This window comes from Myiozetetes cayanensis, unplaced genomic scaffold, assembly GCF_022539395.1.
Source record: "Myiozetetes cayanensis isolate MyiCay16 unplaced genomic scaffold, myiCay2020 scf6-25, whole genome shotgun sequence".
NCBI lineage: Eukaryota > Metazoa > Chordata > Aves > Passeriformes > Tyrannidae > Myiozetetes > Myiozetetes cayanensis.
Window position 1 is genome coordinate 36,646,347 of NW_026087853.1, and position 16,552 is coordinate 36,662,898.

General features: G+C 41.0%; 1 protein-coding gene across 2 annotated transcripts in view; it reads left to right on the forward strand.

Annotated features, from left to right (window-relative positions):
• The window catches only part of LTK (leukocyte receptor tyrosine kinase), a 97,877-nt gene that overhangs the window by 58,868 nt on the left and 22,457 nt on the right, over positions 1–16,552 (forward strand). For both annotated transcript variants that reach the window (XM_050335529.1, XM_050335528.1), the window contains exons 9-15: positions 599–765; positions 4,739–4,833; positions 9,759–9,857; positions 11,938–12,115; positions 12,626–12,776; positions 14,898–15,029; positions 15,563–15,719. In XM_050335529.1, coding sequence (XP_050191486.1) covers positions 599–765; positions 4,739–4,833; positions 9,759–9,857; positions 11,938–12,115; positions 12,626–12,776; positions 14,898–15,029; positions 15,563–15,719 — 979 coding nt within the window. The remainder of the gene's footprint in view (positions 1–598; positions 766–4,738; positions 4,834–9,758; positions 9,858–11,937; positions 12,116–12,625; positions 12,777–14,897; positions 15,030–15,562; positions 15,720–16,552) is intronic.

The following is a 16,552-nucleotide window of genomic DNA, read 5'->3' on the forward strand; positions in this document are numbered from 1 at the left end:
TCTCAGTAATATAAAGGACAGCTGAGCATTCAAAGCAATAGTAGAAATGACAGTTTTCTCTTGCTCTGTGGCAAACTGGAAGTGGTTGCTCAAAAAAACCAGGAATGACTCCTACTTCAAAATATTCTTTGGCCTTGCCATGAAGTTGTTCACCTGTTATATGGTGCTACAATAGAAATGGTCCTATGAGTTGGAGGAAGTATATGGACCGATGTTTCCTGCTTCTAGAGGAAATACCCCTCATTTCAGGGGTATTTGGGGCAGGACAGCTCTCCCCTCAGAGAGATAGGATAACAAGGAAACCAGTGCTCTCACACCAGATGATGTATGAGGCCATGGATACTGTTGTTGTTGCCAGTGGCTAAAGAACAGTTGTCCAACAGGAGTGTCAGTAGGGTCTTCCCTAAGAAATTCTGTGTTAGGAATGCTGTTGAGTCATACACAATCAATGAGTGGGGGCTTAGTTATCTCTGTTACTAAGCAGTTTGGCTCAGGCTCAGATGTTTGGTGTCTCAAATCCCCAGGGAGGGGAGAAGTGACTACTTTTCCCTTTTTGTCACAAGTTACCATTCTTTTCCCTCTTCTTCCTTTATTACAGATCCAGTTCTCAGTGCATGTATTTGGCAGCTACAATGGTACTGTCTCCTTCTCTGTCAAGGAAGAGATAAAGGGAGCTCCAGTCATTTTGCCAATGTGGGAAAGGGCAGGGAGCTGGAGTGACCACTGGTTTCTCATCACCTTACCAATGCCAGTGCTTCAGAACCGGTAAGGGCTCCAACATCAACATCAATGGTTATGCCTATAGATTTAGTAAATTGTTACTGTCTTTATTTTGAAGTGTTGCTTTCATTCTTACCTTTTCTCAGGGCCATTTCAAGTGGCTCTGCTTGCTCAGAAAGTATAAGTGCAAATCTTTGCGCACATAGCTCAGCTCAACACAAGCCCGCACCATGTGACTGCACTTCTGTGCAGCCTCAAGCAGTACTTAGGTTTTGGGAGTAGGAAGCGTCTGTACTAGAAACATTTTACCAGTCTGAGAAAGCCAGTATGCTCACAGTGGCAAAGTGCTCCCAGTAGGTAAGCAGCTATATTAGCATAGCTGCACCCTGTGCTCCCACAGTAAAAAAAAGTCATGTCAGTCAAATAGGTGGTAAAATCACAGTTTAGCCAATACAACTGTCCAGTCTATGATCTATACCAGTGCAGCCTAGGCAGCTGGAGATCATTTGTTGACACATCACTGATGCAATAATCTCAGGAAAAGACTGTTGCCCAAATCAGCCTTGAAAACTTAAGTTTTCAAGGGTTTGGATTGGAAAATGCAGTGCAACGTTGGCTCTCAAATGAAGTCAAATATTGAAGATTCAAAGAATTTCAATGTGATCTAATTTTATTCAGATATTTCTCTTCCCTCACCCAGTGTCCCTCCATCTCAAGCTCTGTAGATGTTATTTTGCACAACAGGAACATGTTTTCAGTTTCTCCAATCTGTTCTTTTTCATTTTCCTCGGGAAGAACTCCTTCACATGAAACTTAAGACAAAAAAAATCCAAGTCTATACACATACTGAATATTATAAATGGAAATATATCTACTCAATATTGGTAACAAATAATGTCTCAAAATTTCAGGGGATAGAAGGTGTGAGGAAATTCCTTTTAACTTTAAATATTCTTTGCATCTTTATGTAAAAGGCTAAGGTATTTGGGTCTGGAAGTGAGAGAGAGCAAGAGAATGTTTTTTTACCCTGCTCTCACTATTATCATGTGTTCACCATATGCACTTTTGCCATTTATTATTCTTTTAGGGTAGGATTGGTCTGCCTGCTGGCACTGTATTTAGTATTCTTGTCTGACACAGTCTGGAGCCCTGTGGATTAGCATCTGTTTAGTTATGCATATGTAAAGTATGACCCATGAATTTGTCCAGAACAGCTCTTTTCCTAAGGCACTTTCATGTGGACCTATCTGCAGCAGAGACCATGAGGTTCTTCAGCAGTATTTAAGACCATCAGCTTCCTCTCATATATGGTTCCTTATGCTGGTTTCCCGAACCCTCCAATTCCTGTATGAGTGTTTAGTTCTGATACCAGGCATGGAAGTGCCAGGGATTAAAAAATTTAAAAGGCATTTTCTTAAAATTTTGACAGATTCTCATTCACATGGGGAAAAAAGCTCATCTCTGCCATGTGACTCTCTTCCTCAAAAATTTCACATCCCATTTCCAATACCTGGTAGTACAAAGCACTTAAAAATTACCAGCATTTTTGAGCATGGTCAAAATGATGAGCCCTTGCATTTTCTCATTCTCAACACTAGAAAAGTCATACCAAATCACCCAAAATAGAAAAGTTCAGCCTAAATTGCTTTAAGGTTAGTGAAGTTGCAAACAATGCAAAAAAATTGTAAGCAAAGGTGTGTAACAAACATTGTTGTACAATCTTAGTACGTTTTGCTATAAACCTCTGTGAATTACTTTTTCTGCACATTTATGGGTACTGTCAGCTTTCTGTGGTAATGCAAACTCTAGCAATGTTGTGCTTAGGGAAATTTTTAGTGCTGTCACATTGTTTTGCTGTATCCTGAATCTTCTGGAGACTCCTGTCCTTCTCTCGCTAGAGGGTTATATTTTTCCCTGGTTCCTTAAAGGGATGATAGCAGGTAATAAAATGGATAGGAAGGGGACAGATCACACAGGGAGAAGGAGTAGGCATGGAATGTAGCACAAATAGTTGCTGTAGCAGGTCTGAAACTTAATGGACCAGATGTAGAGAAGCCTTAGAGAAGGAATGAGGAAGCCATGGAAGTGATATACAGATAAGTTTTTAGCAAGAGCTCCCTCCAATTAATTTATTTCTTAGGAGAGAAGGAAGACTACACAGTTTGCCGATCAGCCTCCCAGTTGGGCATCTAACTACTTGGAAAACTGCTTCTGGTGATCAGCTGGCAAATTCACTTACTTGGTTCGTACCACACACAGGGGAAAAGGCTACTGTCAGAAGACAATCAAACATGCAAAAGTCCAGACACCAGAGAGCTGGAGAATGTAATCTGCTGCAGTCAGCAAAATGAGCTCAATGAGCAGGAACACTGGAAACCCCTCTGGCTAACACAGCACAAAGTTCAAAAGGCAAATTCTTCCCCTTTTTCTGAGCATGTAGAGCCCAGAGCTTATGAGATGTCTATTCTCATGCACTGGGGGAGGGTGACCATTCCCCAAGTTCCTACTTGTATTCAGCTGGAGCAGAAATTTACCTTATAGTGCAGTGCCATGCACTGCTCTGCCTCCATGGACCAGATGCAGCAGATTGATCTGACCAAAGATATAGTGTCATGTGAGTGTCTAAAGTAAGGAGTAGGTTGTGGTGCTGTATCTATGACTGGGGGTCCTAAAAGTGCCCTAGTTTGGGCTCAGGGTGCTGTGACTCTCTTCCATCAAATGACAGGGAAACTTACTGTTTCAATGGACTTACTCATGAGGTTAGAAAATACAAAACTATCGCTAAACATATTCATGAAGAGGAGTGTTTCTGTAGGAAGGGGATCTAATGAAAAATTCCCCCTCTAACCCCACAGCTAAAAGAGTGGTCATTCAAGAGACCCTTGATTGCATTCACTGCACCAACTCTTACTCCCAGAGTGCTAAGATCCTGTAGGTGTGGATCCTTTCATTTAAGCACAAGGGGTCATTCTTGAGTTAGGGTAAAAGCAGCTTATCCCCAAAGGTTTTGATGCAGCTATGCAACATTATCCTCACGACGGATATCAACCAACATTTGGTTGGTGGGTGGAATACACACACATATTTTATTGCCACTAATTTAGGACAAGTGTGTTCCTAGGCTTAATGATTAATGTGTAAGGCAGGTCAGTGCTCGATCCCTCATAAATCACCATTGAGCTTCACCAGAGATTGCAGTATGCTTTTAATAAGCTCTAAATGGACTAAACATCAGACATTTGTTTATTTCTGAAATTTAATGAAAAACTGTTCAGTCCTATCCATTGAAAGGAGATCCTTCAGCCCATTTTCTTTCTTCCTTGTGAATTCAGAATGTAGCAATGCACGTGGGACATAACAGAGCTCCTAGATAACTAACAACTGGTCACAATGGAAAGAGATGAGACAGCCCAGAGAGCTAACACTTCAGGGAGTTATGGCTGAAATTTAAAATGTCCTGACCTGAAAGAAACTCATGGCATCTTGTTGAGTTACACTGGCTGAGGATCAGGCCCAAGGCCTTTGGATATTGTGTTCATTTTTTACTCTAACTCTCTGGGGTGGAAAGCAGGAGATTATCTTCCCCCCTTCCCTTTTACACGTGTCCAATTTCATAACTGTTTCTGGTAATTTGACATGGAAGGTTGTCTGTGTATAACTATTAGTGGGGGACAGTAGCTTGTATTTCTACATGTGTGTGCAGACAGCAGGGGAAGTAAGTCTGCATTCTTGTTCCCCATTAATTGTGGAATTATATGAATGTTGGTTGGTCCTTGCTAATGTTTGATGAGCATCTAAGACGTTCAGCAAACCCTTTTGGCTACTCAGTAGGGTTTGTCTGGAGGAAACATTGCAAATGGTGACGATTATGTTTCCATGACAAGGAAACATTGTAATTTTAGGGTTGGGTTGGGTTGGGTTGGGTTGGGTTTGGTTTGGTTTGGCTTGGTTTGGATTCGTTTCTTCCCTCTCCTGCACCTTTGTTGGTCTTCCCTAAAACTTATGTCTTATTGCAAAGGTTTGAACTGCAACTCCTGGCAACCTGGGGCTGGAATTCCCAAGCTGACATTGCTATCGACAATATTACATTTGGACTGGACTGCTTCACTGATGGTGAGCCACAAATGTTGCAGAACTTCTTGAAGAATTTGGGTAGTGTAAACAGCATCCCACAGATCTAGGACACATGTTCTATTCTCCCCACAGAGTGCACATGGATCATTTGTGTTAGTTTTTCAGCACAATGCCATTTTATCTCAGACCTACTAAAGACTGCAAGTAAAGGCAATTTTATGGTCTGTTGAACTCTCCTAGTGCTCTTTTTTTCTCTAAGTTGGGATATCCTGTATCATATAGTTGAGACCTGTCCATGTGTCTTGGCAAGAAACACTAGACTTATTCCTTAGCCTCTAAGTGGAAGGATTACATCACACTGTTCTTCCACAGTCCCTGCTGACCTATTACCTCTGGCAATTGATAGCTGAAGGGAATTTGTTGAAATCAAAGGGGAAAGTCACCATATTTTAGTGGAGGAAATGAAGAAAATTAAGGAATAAAGTGACTCTCTGACAATAAAATTTAGATCACTCCAACAAGTTTGTTTTACTCTATGAGGAGGTGCATTAACTGTCACTGCCAGATATACAACAACTTTCCTTTGCTTCCTTACTGTGAACATGACTGACGACTATACATTCCACAGAAAAATGGAGCCATTGCTACCTTGTGAGACATGTTAGCAAGAGCTGGATTTTCTTAGCAAACAAGGGGTGAGAAGTTAGATAATTGAACCACATGCCAATAAGAGAAATGACATTTTTGTCCCATGGGAAAAGACATATGCTCTGTTGTAAAGGAACTGGAGGATATGTAACACTTGAATTGTGACTTCTGTTGAAGACAAAATGTATATTGGTGGTCCTGTGCCACACTTCATGTGTCACCACATCCACTATGTCAGCATTTAGTGTAATATCGTGTCCCTGCAGTGGCTAACTGTAGCCTAACATAGCAAATGGGAAGGCTTATATTAAAACAAACCTATGTTAAAAGCTCATCAACAAAAGCCCCTTTTCCTTCCCATCATTTTCTGATTCAGTCTCCTGTTCTTGGTCCCTTTGTTCTGTGAGCAGAAACCACTCTTCTATAAAATACTAAGACATGCATATTTTAGTTTGAAATTAAGAGATAAAGCTGTTCCTTAATGGTAATGTCATTTGTTCACTCTAGCTCCTTAACAGCCCTGGCTCTGAAACACTTTGGAACCTCCATGCTCACACTTCGTTTTGAAATCTTGAGGAAATTGAGGGTGACTCCAGAAGCAATTGTGCCAGCTGATGTGCACCCAGCTACTGGAGTTTATTGCCTTCCTGAGAGCAGATACAGCCTCCAGTTTACCCACAAACATTTTGCTGGGTCTAGTGTAGATATGCATCCTTTTGCAAATAGGTGGGGTGCAAATGCCCCTGCAGCAATGTTGTCAGAGCTTGTCCATTAGACTGCCCAAGCTACTCCTTATTGTCAACTGGTATAAATTGTACTGATGTCAAGGAGCATCTGGTACTTACCCCACCCGAAGGCATGACCCAGGGATGTGTGAATCACGCAGAAGAAACACATCACAAAGGAAACATGTTTCTCAGAAGCCTTGCACTTGCCACTGTTCCTTGAATCCTCTGTGCAAATTGATGTTTTCTCGCCTCTGAAAGCAACCCCTTGTATTTGTCTTCTCATGATTTTAATTCAGTTAGGTTGCAGAGAAGCCCAGTAGCTCTGCTGTGTTTTCAGTAATGAAATTACTTCTCCCTGGCAAGGGCAGGTTTCAGATGTCAGAGACAGAGCCAATTAAAATCCAAGCAGTAAAGTCTTTTCATAAGGGCAGCAGGAAGGATGTATGGCAGGAAGGAAGGAGTTGCTTCTTGCTAGGATGTAAATATTATTTTCTCCATCTATTTCAATCCTGTAGTTCAATTCTCTACAAAATCCAGTGCAGACTAAAAGCAGTGTTTATGTTTGCAAGATGGGAAAGAAGGTGAAGTTTTCCATACACCTCAAAATGGAAAGGAAAGTTTCAGTAAGATTTAAGAGGAGAAAACTGGGTAGTGAGGGCAGCTCAAGAGACATCAATAAGGAAAAAAACAAACAGACCATTCTTTGGATGGCAGCTTCTGGGCATTGAAAGATGGTTTCTCTGTGAAAAAGGTCAGATGAAACCACCTTCTGGTTTATACGATCACCCTATGTAAGACAGTGTCAGAGACCACATGGCATGTGTCTGGTTCATTGTGAGAACTTTAGATGGACAGGCATAAAGATATTTCATTGTTTTAGTTAACTAGTGTTTTCATGGGAAGAGGTTTGAATTTTCAGTGTCTAAATATGAAAACGTGGACTGACACAGCAAAAAGAGTGCTGACAGTTGTCCTCCTCATTGCCTTTGTTATTACCTTTTTGTGCTCTGAATATTATATTGTTCCAATTGAGATCACAGGTCTGTGATCTATCAAACTACTACTCTGGCCTAGAAACTACATTTCATTCTTTGCATTATTTACAATTTCTCAGAAGACTGGTTTATAAATGAAAAGACTGTCCAAAGAGAGCTTTTGTATAGCATATGTCTAGTTCTTGACTTTAGAGTCCCTGATCCAGCAAGGTCTGATTCTGTTGACCTGCAAGTCTCTTTGCTTGAGGTGAATGGTGGGGAGTGGTTCGAGACTCATTACTGCCTCCTCTCACTGATTCAAGAAGGTGTTCACTAGAAATGCAGTAGATCAGCCAAAAGGATTGGGAAGGAAGAAGCTGGTACAGCTTCCCCATTCTCTGTCCCTCTCCAGGACAAGCTGGAAAGGTGTCCTGGAATACTACAACCTGCATTAGTAAGGTGAGGCATCTTACTCAGATTAATCTCAGCCACAAGACTTCTGTTTCCATTACAGTCCCACACACAGAGAAGTAGGAGTGAAGTACTTTCTCTCTTTGCCTGCAGGAGATGCCTTGTCTTTCTCCTGTGCACTTCTCTCTGTCCTTTTTCAATGGGGAAATCAACAAGATTGGCTAAAACTTGGAGAAAGGAGTTCCGTGCTCTTCATATTTTTCTAATATAGATACACCTAATAGGAATTAATTCTTGTTCCCTTCCATTCATTTACAGTCAACATGTTGGCTGTTAAAAGATGAAGTACAAGCTAAAATACACTGGAGCAGCAGCCCCTGGATTGCAGGACTACACCATGTTTGTAGAAAACGTCACCTTACAGGTTCATGTCGTACAACACACAAAATATCAGCCTTCTAAGAGTTAGCAGCTCATGCAGACAGGGTTATGGTCAGCCTATCTTGCAGTTTGTGTGCTGCTGAACACAGAGGAGACAGAAACTTTCTTCCAGAGAGCGAAGGATTGAGACTGTTTGGAGAAGGAGGAAAGATTGTTTGTTTGGAAATGAGGCTGTGCCTTAGGATACTCAGTTGCAATGCTGAAAAAAATCGCTGCAGACACACAGATCAGCTCTCTGTTTTAGAGAATCATTCACATTCCTTTCCTCTGGTAAACATAAACAGACTTCTTGTACATCGCTAAATATCTGAAACTGTTGTGACCTTCAGGATTCAAAATTCAGTGCAGGCCTTGGGAGCATCTTTTCTGGTCCTTCATTGTGTTTTTCATTCTGTTTTCCTTCTTGTATTTGATTAATTTCATTTGGTTTTGGTTAATTTCACTTTTTACTGGCTTGACAATTTCATCCATTGAAGTTCTCTATCTAAGTATGAACAGAGCGTGTCAGGACAAAGCTTTCTTTTACTTCCATCCATCAATGTGCTTTCAGTCAGACCTGGGGGGAATTTTCTCAGGAGTAAAAGCTCAGCAAGGTCGCCATGCTTCAATTAGTTATTTGGCCTTTCTGACACAGCTAACAAAGGTGTTAATTATTGCTATTTAGAGCAGTGGCTTTGTGGCAGAGATAATTGTCCATCTGGAACTGAGTGAGTCTCTTTTGAATAGAGCATCAAACAGCTGTTAATTCTTACAACTGGAACAAATTGAAATATTTGTAATGTTTTTCAAGTGATGAGAAATGTTCAGTATTAAATTAACTGGGTTCATAACATGGAAGGAAATATGTCCTTTCTCTTATTGAGATTTTCCAATAAAAAATCTGCATTAAAATGGGTAATTTAACTATTGAAATGGAATGCTTACAGATTATAAGGCAAGGGTTCAGTTATTAGTTTTTCCTGTTGTAATGCAGCATTGGTTATGTGGTGTTCTCAGTGCATTCAGATGTTTTAGATCAGCAATTGATTTGAAATCCCTCTCTCTGAAAAGGGCTGATTTTTAAAGGCCTATTTCACTGGTCAGAAATGCAGAGTTTTGCCCTGTGGTTTTCAAAAGGGTTTGTCCAAACATTTACATCCTGTGTCAAGGGTATGCTGCTACTTCATAATTGTCTATGTTAGTGTGACATGTAATTTTATTTAGTATTTTATTCTCTAAGCAAGGTCCCAGGTGCTCAGAGTTGGTTGCCGAGAGGGGAGTGACCTCCAGAGTGACCAGTGTTAGGCTGGTTTACTTGCCATCACACCACTCAGAACCAAAGATAATGATTTTTGCTATTACTCTCCTTTACACCTCCACTGATTGGACTGTCCAGAATTGTCACTTGCCTGTTTGACCAGCAGAGCACCAATACCTGGTATCTGTTCTCCCACACTACATTTTTCCTAAAGTCTGTTGTAATCCCAGTTAGTGTAATTTGCTGGCCAAGGATCTTACTTATCCTGCATGGGATGACATGGAGGGCCTGTGTTCATGTGAAGACCCATTGACTTTAGCACACATACAAGTAGCTAACCCAAGACATGGGCTTAAAAGAGTAATACAAAATTATGATTGTCTAAAACACCTTTTCTGCCTGAGGTAATATTTACTTAATTTAACCAAATGGTTGTACTTAATTCATTCATGTGATCTTGAAATTTTCCATCCCTCTTTTCTACCACCCTCTCATCTCTCTCCTCTATTCTACAAACTATTACAGGAAGACAACCAAATAATATTGGTGGGAAACGCCAGTACCCACGTGAGATTAGTACCAATGAGCGTCTTCTGAAACCCCTGGAAGAGCCCTCCCTCTCAGGTACATGATTCAGTACTGAAAACCTGTCCCTTCATTGTAAAAGGTGGTTCCCTTCCTATCTCCTGTGTGTGATCTGCCTGCCCTGTAGCAATAGGGCAACTATATCCATGGCAAAGATGTGGAGACCATGTCAGGTAGACTCTGTTTCACTATGGGGAAGCAGTTTGCTGGAGCCCAACACACCAGTCTTTAAATAGCAAGTCCTCTTTAAAGAAAAGAAGTATCTCAAAATAAAAGCAGAAGCTTCATGACTCAAATTTAGAGTGCACCAAAGGCAGCTCAGGAACAAAAGGTGTAGACTGGCACAGAAATTTGGGAATAGAGATTTACTTGGATTTGGAGACCAGTGAAGCTGAACAAAATGAGTACAGAATAGCGGTGTAAAGATGAAAATCCAGGGAGGGGAAATAAGTAAGGATCAGGAAACTCACTGAATAGAAAAATTGGATGAAAAACTAGGAGAATGTGGGACTGGGGACTAGTTTACTGATAGTCGTAGAGATTAGCACTCTGCAAGACAGATAACAACTGTCTGGGTGAGAAGAGTGATCCAAAGGAAGGGCTGAAGGGGAGACGTTGTCCTTGAGGCTGTTTTGCAGCTGGCAAGTACCAGTGTGTGACTGTACCAGCTCCTGAAGGCTATGTCCACCTGGAATGTGACAATCTGTACTGCTGTCAGTTCCCTTTAGCTCAAGGGACAGAGATTTCTGTAATGTAGCTGACATTTGTACCGCAGTGATCCATCCACATGTTCACAGGAAGACATCTGTTGGGGATGGTTTTGTTTGTCTTTTCTTTTAAACAAGATTTGAATTTTTCTTTTAATGGTTTGTGATTTTTACCTCTATTTTAATCATTCAGCTCTCTGACAGCTCTACTTTTGACTCTGGCTTTGGTGCATGTGCTGCATCACACAATTTTTAGATATGTTATTGAAATTTTTTTTCTTAGGCCCCATTTACTTGCCTCAGGCTTCTTGTGCAAGCCTGAGACAAGTCACCTAAAACTTTCACCATGTTGCATAGTCATAATGGCAGATGTTTTCCACCCTTATTTCTGTGTACATGCTTTAATTCTCATCTGGAAAGCCTAATATTTTCTTGTTTCATACTGGCACTGAGAAGAGAAATTTGATCATGTCTGTGAGACACTTGGATAAACCTCCACAGAAGTCCTGTCCCTCTCCCCTTCTCACCTCCCCCTCACCTCTCCCCCAAAAAAATAAAAAAAATGATGGGGTTTATCTCCAGTCCATGATTTATTAAATATTGTACAGGAAATAAGGTGAGATGGAGAAAAAGCAAACAGTGACTATACCCAGAGCAGTAGTTGTCCTATGACTAGAACAAAGTGAGGATAACATAAGTACTCTATAATCTTATAATTAAGAGTGATATTTTAGTGGATTGCATTATGAGGGAGCTGCATTAAATTGAATAGATAAAAGCAACTTAAGTATGTACTAACTTTCAAGTCTTCACATTGTAAATGCAAGTTTAAGCATTTTTTGCATGATAATAATAATAATAACAATTATAAGAATGTGATCAAATAGATCAAAGAGATGCATTGAGTTTTAAAACCCTGTAGATAGCAAATACTGCTTCAACGTGGTCTTTCCTTTGATCATCTATTTTTTATATAGAAATGGTTAACGTTCTATGTGAATAACAGTAATAATAATGTGAATTTTGTTATCAAAGGATCATTAAGGAAAGATACCAACAAGAAACGGTTGTTTGTTTTAATTGCACTTGTCCTTCGGTTATGTAGTTCTGTGAGTTATCGCACATGTGGCTGGAAAGCTGCCCGATGGAAAAGGCCCTGGGGGTGTTGGTTGACAGCTGGCTGAGCATGAGCCAGCACTGTGCCCAGGTGGCCTCCATTAGTGCAGGTATTTAAAAGTAGTGTAGACGTGGAACTTGGGGACATGCTTTAGTGGTAAACTTGGCAGTGCTGGGTTAAGAGTTGGACTAAATGATCTTAGAAGTCTTTTCCAACCTAAACAATTCTATGATTGTGTATCTGAGAAATATGGGGAAACTCACACCTGACCTAACTCTTGCTGTTTTGGTCACAGGAGACACAACTGTTGTATTCTGGTGGTTCTCAACATGTGGTGCCAGTGGCCCTCATGGGCCAACTCAAGCTCAGTGCGACAGTGCCTATAAGAACAGCAGTGTGACAGTGACTGTGGAGAAGGAGGGCAGGCTCCGGGGAGTACAAGTCTGGAGAGTGCCAGCCACAAACCGATACAGGTGAATATCAGCGTGTTCTGGAGAGGCAGCCACATTTAACTACTTTTTGTGCGTGTGGAGTTTCAGCAACCATAAGTGTGGGACTATCTGCACTGAGTGGGGACAAAGAAATAGGAGTGGTAGCTACAAGGATCTGTGTTCTGAGCTACTGTGAAGCACAGAAGGGTGGAGTGGTGACTTAGAAGAGGTCAGAACAGGAGTGAGAATGGGCATGCAGCCAAGTAGAAGTGCTGCCATCATTTTAGTCCTGAAGTCTTTGACTCTTAGATTGGGCTATACCAGCTCGTGCTATTTGCTCCTGAAGTCTCTGCCTCCAGTACTCAAGTGTAGAGTTAGTCTGGGTCTACCTGGATCTGAGGCAAAGAATAGCCATGAGCTGCTACAGGAGGGGAGCCTGCTCTTGAGCAATGCCTGTTTGGAAATGAAGGCTGGGGAGACCTTGCAGATGGAGTTACTTTGGGGATGAGAAGTGTGAGAGCTGTTTCTTTAACTACTTACTTTTTCTTGCAGGATTTCTGCCTACGGAGCAGCTGGAGGCAAGGGAGCCAAAAACCACAATAAGAGGTCCCACGGAGTTTTCATCTCAGCCACCTTCCACCTGGAGAAAGATGAACTGCTGTACATCTTAGTGGGACAGCAGGGGGAGGATGCCTGCCCTGGGGTGAGAGCCACCAAACATGTGTGGGCAGAGACCTTGCAGATTTGATTCAGTGGGTGGATTGAGGTTTGGTGATAAAGATAGAAATTCCAGAATCCAGCAATAAAATCGAGTCAAGAGACTGGAGAGAACCAATAAAGCAAGTTAGAAAGAATCTCAAAAATATAAAGAACTCTGAAAAGAAAAACAATCCCAAAATGCACAAACAAACATGAAGCCCACAGGAACTTTGCTTTAAGCTCCTGGTCTTTGAAATAAGTTCCTCATCAGCTTTCTTGTGCTTATTTTAGGCAGGAAGCTAGTAGGTGAAAGTGGTGTGCTCCCTCTCTTGTTTTTCCACAGCCTAGGGTTCTTTCTGTCTGCCAGGATTTCGGATAATTTATTATCATTTGTGGAAGCATCCAGCAGTGTTGTGCCTGCACTGTGTTAAATACTCTCTAGGCTTAGAAACCAAGGTCTGAATTCAAAGCCTATCAAAACAATTGAGAATCTTTCCACTAACTACATTGCCCCCTGGATTAGATATTTGTAATGACAAAAAAACACTTATGAGTACTGGACATGAATACTTATATATGTGTCTTCTAATGCGAGACCAAATGATTTGAAAATCCTTTTATCACATAGGCACAAAAATGCCTCTTTTCAGCATGAGTTCTTTAATATTGCCTTTTTCTAGAAATGTGATCAGTTAACCCCTGCCCAGGAACAAAACTACTTTCTCCTTTCCCCACAGATTGAGGTGTTTCGAGATGCATAAACTATTCTTGTAGGGTTTAAAAATTACTGTTTACCTTGCCCAGAGCATATGATGCCTTACCCAGATGCTGCAACAGATTCTAAAACCAGCTTTTCTTCACTTCATATAGTACAAGAATTGTATCTATGTAAATAAAACATACGTTTGTATATCTGCAGTTCCCTTTTCAGTGCAGTCTCTAGTCTTAGGTCATAATCTGAAAAGTTGTCAATGAATTCCTTGCATTTCATGACTTGTTCTCCAAATTGCAAAGTATAACCCAGCACTAACTATCTCCCTTCGACAGGCTCTGCTGGAAACAGTTTCAGTTTATTTTTCCCATTTCCAAAGCCTAACTTTCTTTGGCTTTGGAAATCCTAATGAATCTGTATATTGGGTAACTGATGTTTGTTTTCCTTTCTCTGAAGAAGTTCTGCAGCTCTAAACTTTGATTCTCTCTCCTCAGATTTACCCCAGTTGCTTTTCCCTGTTCTTCATCTAACCTGTCATCTTTCATTCTCTTATTTGAATCACTCCATTAACTAAGAAAGGCCATGAACCACCACTACCAGAACTGAGAAAGAGCTCTCCCTCTGTTAATTTTCAATGAATCTCAAGTCTCAGTCTTGGGATGAGGTGCAATTGGCAGAAACTGGAACACATGATGTTCCAGCTGAATATGATGAAGAGCTTCTTTTTCATGAGGGTGACTAAGCACTGTAATAGGTTTTTCAGGGAGGTTATGGAGTCTTTTTCTCTGGCGGTGTTCAAAAGTGGTCTGAATTATTTGTTCTGAGGAAGTCTGCTTGAGCAAGGAGGTTGGACTACATGACCTCCAGTGGTCCCTTCCAATCTTACTCATTCAACCATTCTATGATTCCATGTGAAGGAGAGAACACAGGAAGTAAAACTGGTGCCATGCAGGAATAGCAAACTGGGTCTCCAAGTTATTCTTCCAAGACATGTCAGTAGATCATTCTTAACTATGTGCAGTCACCTCTGTGTGCTTTATACGTTTATAACCTTGAGAAATACCTAAAAAATACAGCAGTAAGAAAGTTCTGAGAATTAATCCATAATGAAAACCATTTTAATGTTTTTGGTTATAAGAAGTTCTAAATATGTGAAATATGAATTATGTGGTATCAGTAATGAGTTATCACTATTACTATATTTTCACTTGTATGTATAATGTGAGTTAAAAATCAAGGTAGCAGACAGACCTATCCCTTAGCTGTTGGTCCTTGCAGAAGAATTCACTTTCCACAAAGATAATCTACATACTGGTTTATATATGTCTGATATGTCATTATACTGAAATATACACACAGTGCTCATGAGTTGGACTTCACTGATATTTGAGTACATCTCTCATCTCCTTTCAGAGCAATCCTGAAACCCAGAAGATCTGCCTAGGGGAGTCATCTCTCATTGAAGAAGATTACAGAAAGAAAAAGGATCTGAGGGAATGGGCTGGGGGAGGTGGAGGTGGAGGAGGAGCAACCTACATCTTTAGAGTAAGTATTTCTTCTTTGCATCCTGCCTGAGTAGTGTCCAGCAGAGCAACTAGCTCTCACTGTCAATCATGTCATATGATAACCACTTCTTTAAAAAAAGGTGATGAAAAAGGACTCTGCCTTTCCTGTCTCTATCCCTCCCCTCACCTTCTGTCTCTCTTTGGTTTTTGTCTTTTTAATTATTTATCTCTTCTCATATCCTTGATCATATTTGTCAATGTCACTAAGCTAGTTGAACTGGTTTTTCAGTTCTTAACAGCTCAGATCTGGGAATTACACCAGGATCCCACTTTAATACAGACAGCAGTCCTAAAACAAATGAATCCTAAAATCTTGGTGTTCAGTTAAACAATTACTTTTGTACACAGGAACATGATGTAAAACATTTTCGTAATGATTCTGTGAAATAATCAGTAGCATTGCCCTGGCCTTGGTCCACTTTGGGATTCTTTCATGCTCATTGATGAGTTTATGTGAGTTCACCTATCCAAGGGATGTGAAGTTTTTCTGATGTTTGATGGGGGGTTTTCCAGCAGAAGGATGGGATTTTCGAACCTTTGCTCATCGCAGCAGGAGGAGGAGGAAAAGCCTACCTGAAGGCTCAAGACAGCTCCCTGGATGATGTACCCCTGGAGCAATTTGAGAACAGCACTGCAGTACCTGGAGTCAGTGGAAGGACTGGGGCATCAGGTGAGATGCTAAAACCACACAAGGTCTGAATTAGGTGGCTTAATACACACATTGTCCTGTGGGTATGAAGTGAAGGGCTTCTGTTTTGATCTTTTGGAATTTTTCTATGGCAGTAGTTGTTATAAATATACTGAGTAGTCTGTAAGGATGTTTTTTTATATAGTGTGTCACCAGATAAAAAGAATTCATAAGAAAGGCGATGAGTGCTCCAGTAGAGGCTATTCCATAGGAGGACTCCTCTCTTCTATGAACTGACCCAGTGAAAATGATTTTTGAGGGATGAAGCCCATTCCTTCACACTGCAACAATGGCCTTTGAAGAGAAGACTTTTTCCCTGTTACTCCCCCAAAACCCTACCTCGTGGTTTAGGAGTGATACTTTCCAATTTAGTGCTCTCACTGAGACTCTGGAAACCACATGCCACTTGCTCCCTGCAGTGAGATGGCGAGAACTGGAGGCACAAAAGGTGAAAATCAGGGTTTGAGTTAAGAACAAATTACCGGAAATAGCAGTGAGATAAGAAATGGAACAGTAACAACAACAATATTAATAACAAAGTGTACAAGATAGACAAATGATTCACATGTGATTGCTCAGAACCAGTTTCACCTGACTGCTCCCTCCAGCTCAGAACTGGCGTTATCCCACTGCTCCCTCCACCATGCTTACTCAACTTACTCCCCACAATGGAACTCCCTCCTCCCCCCCAACCCCCAGCAATGATATGAGGTGGTACAGAATAACTTTTGGGTCCTAGACATGCCCTCTACTGGCTATTGCAAAAATTAACCCTGTCCTGGCCGAAACCAGGATACCCTAACGACAAAAGTTAT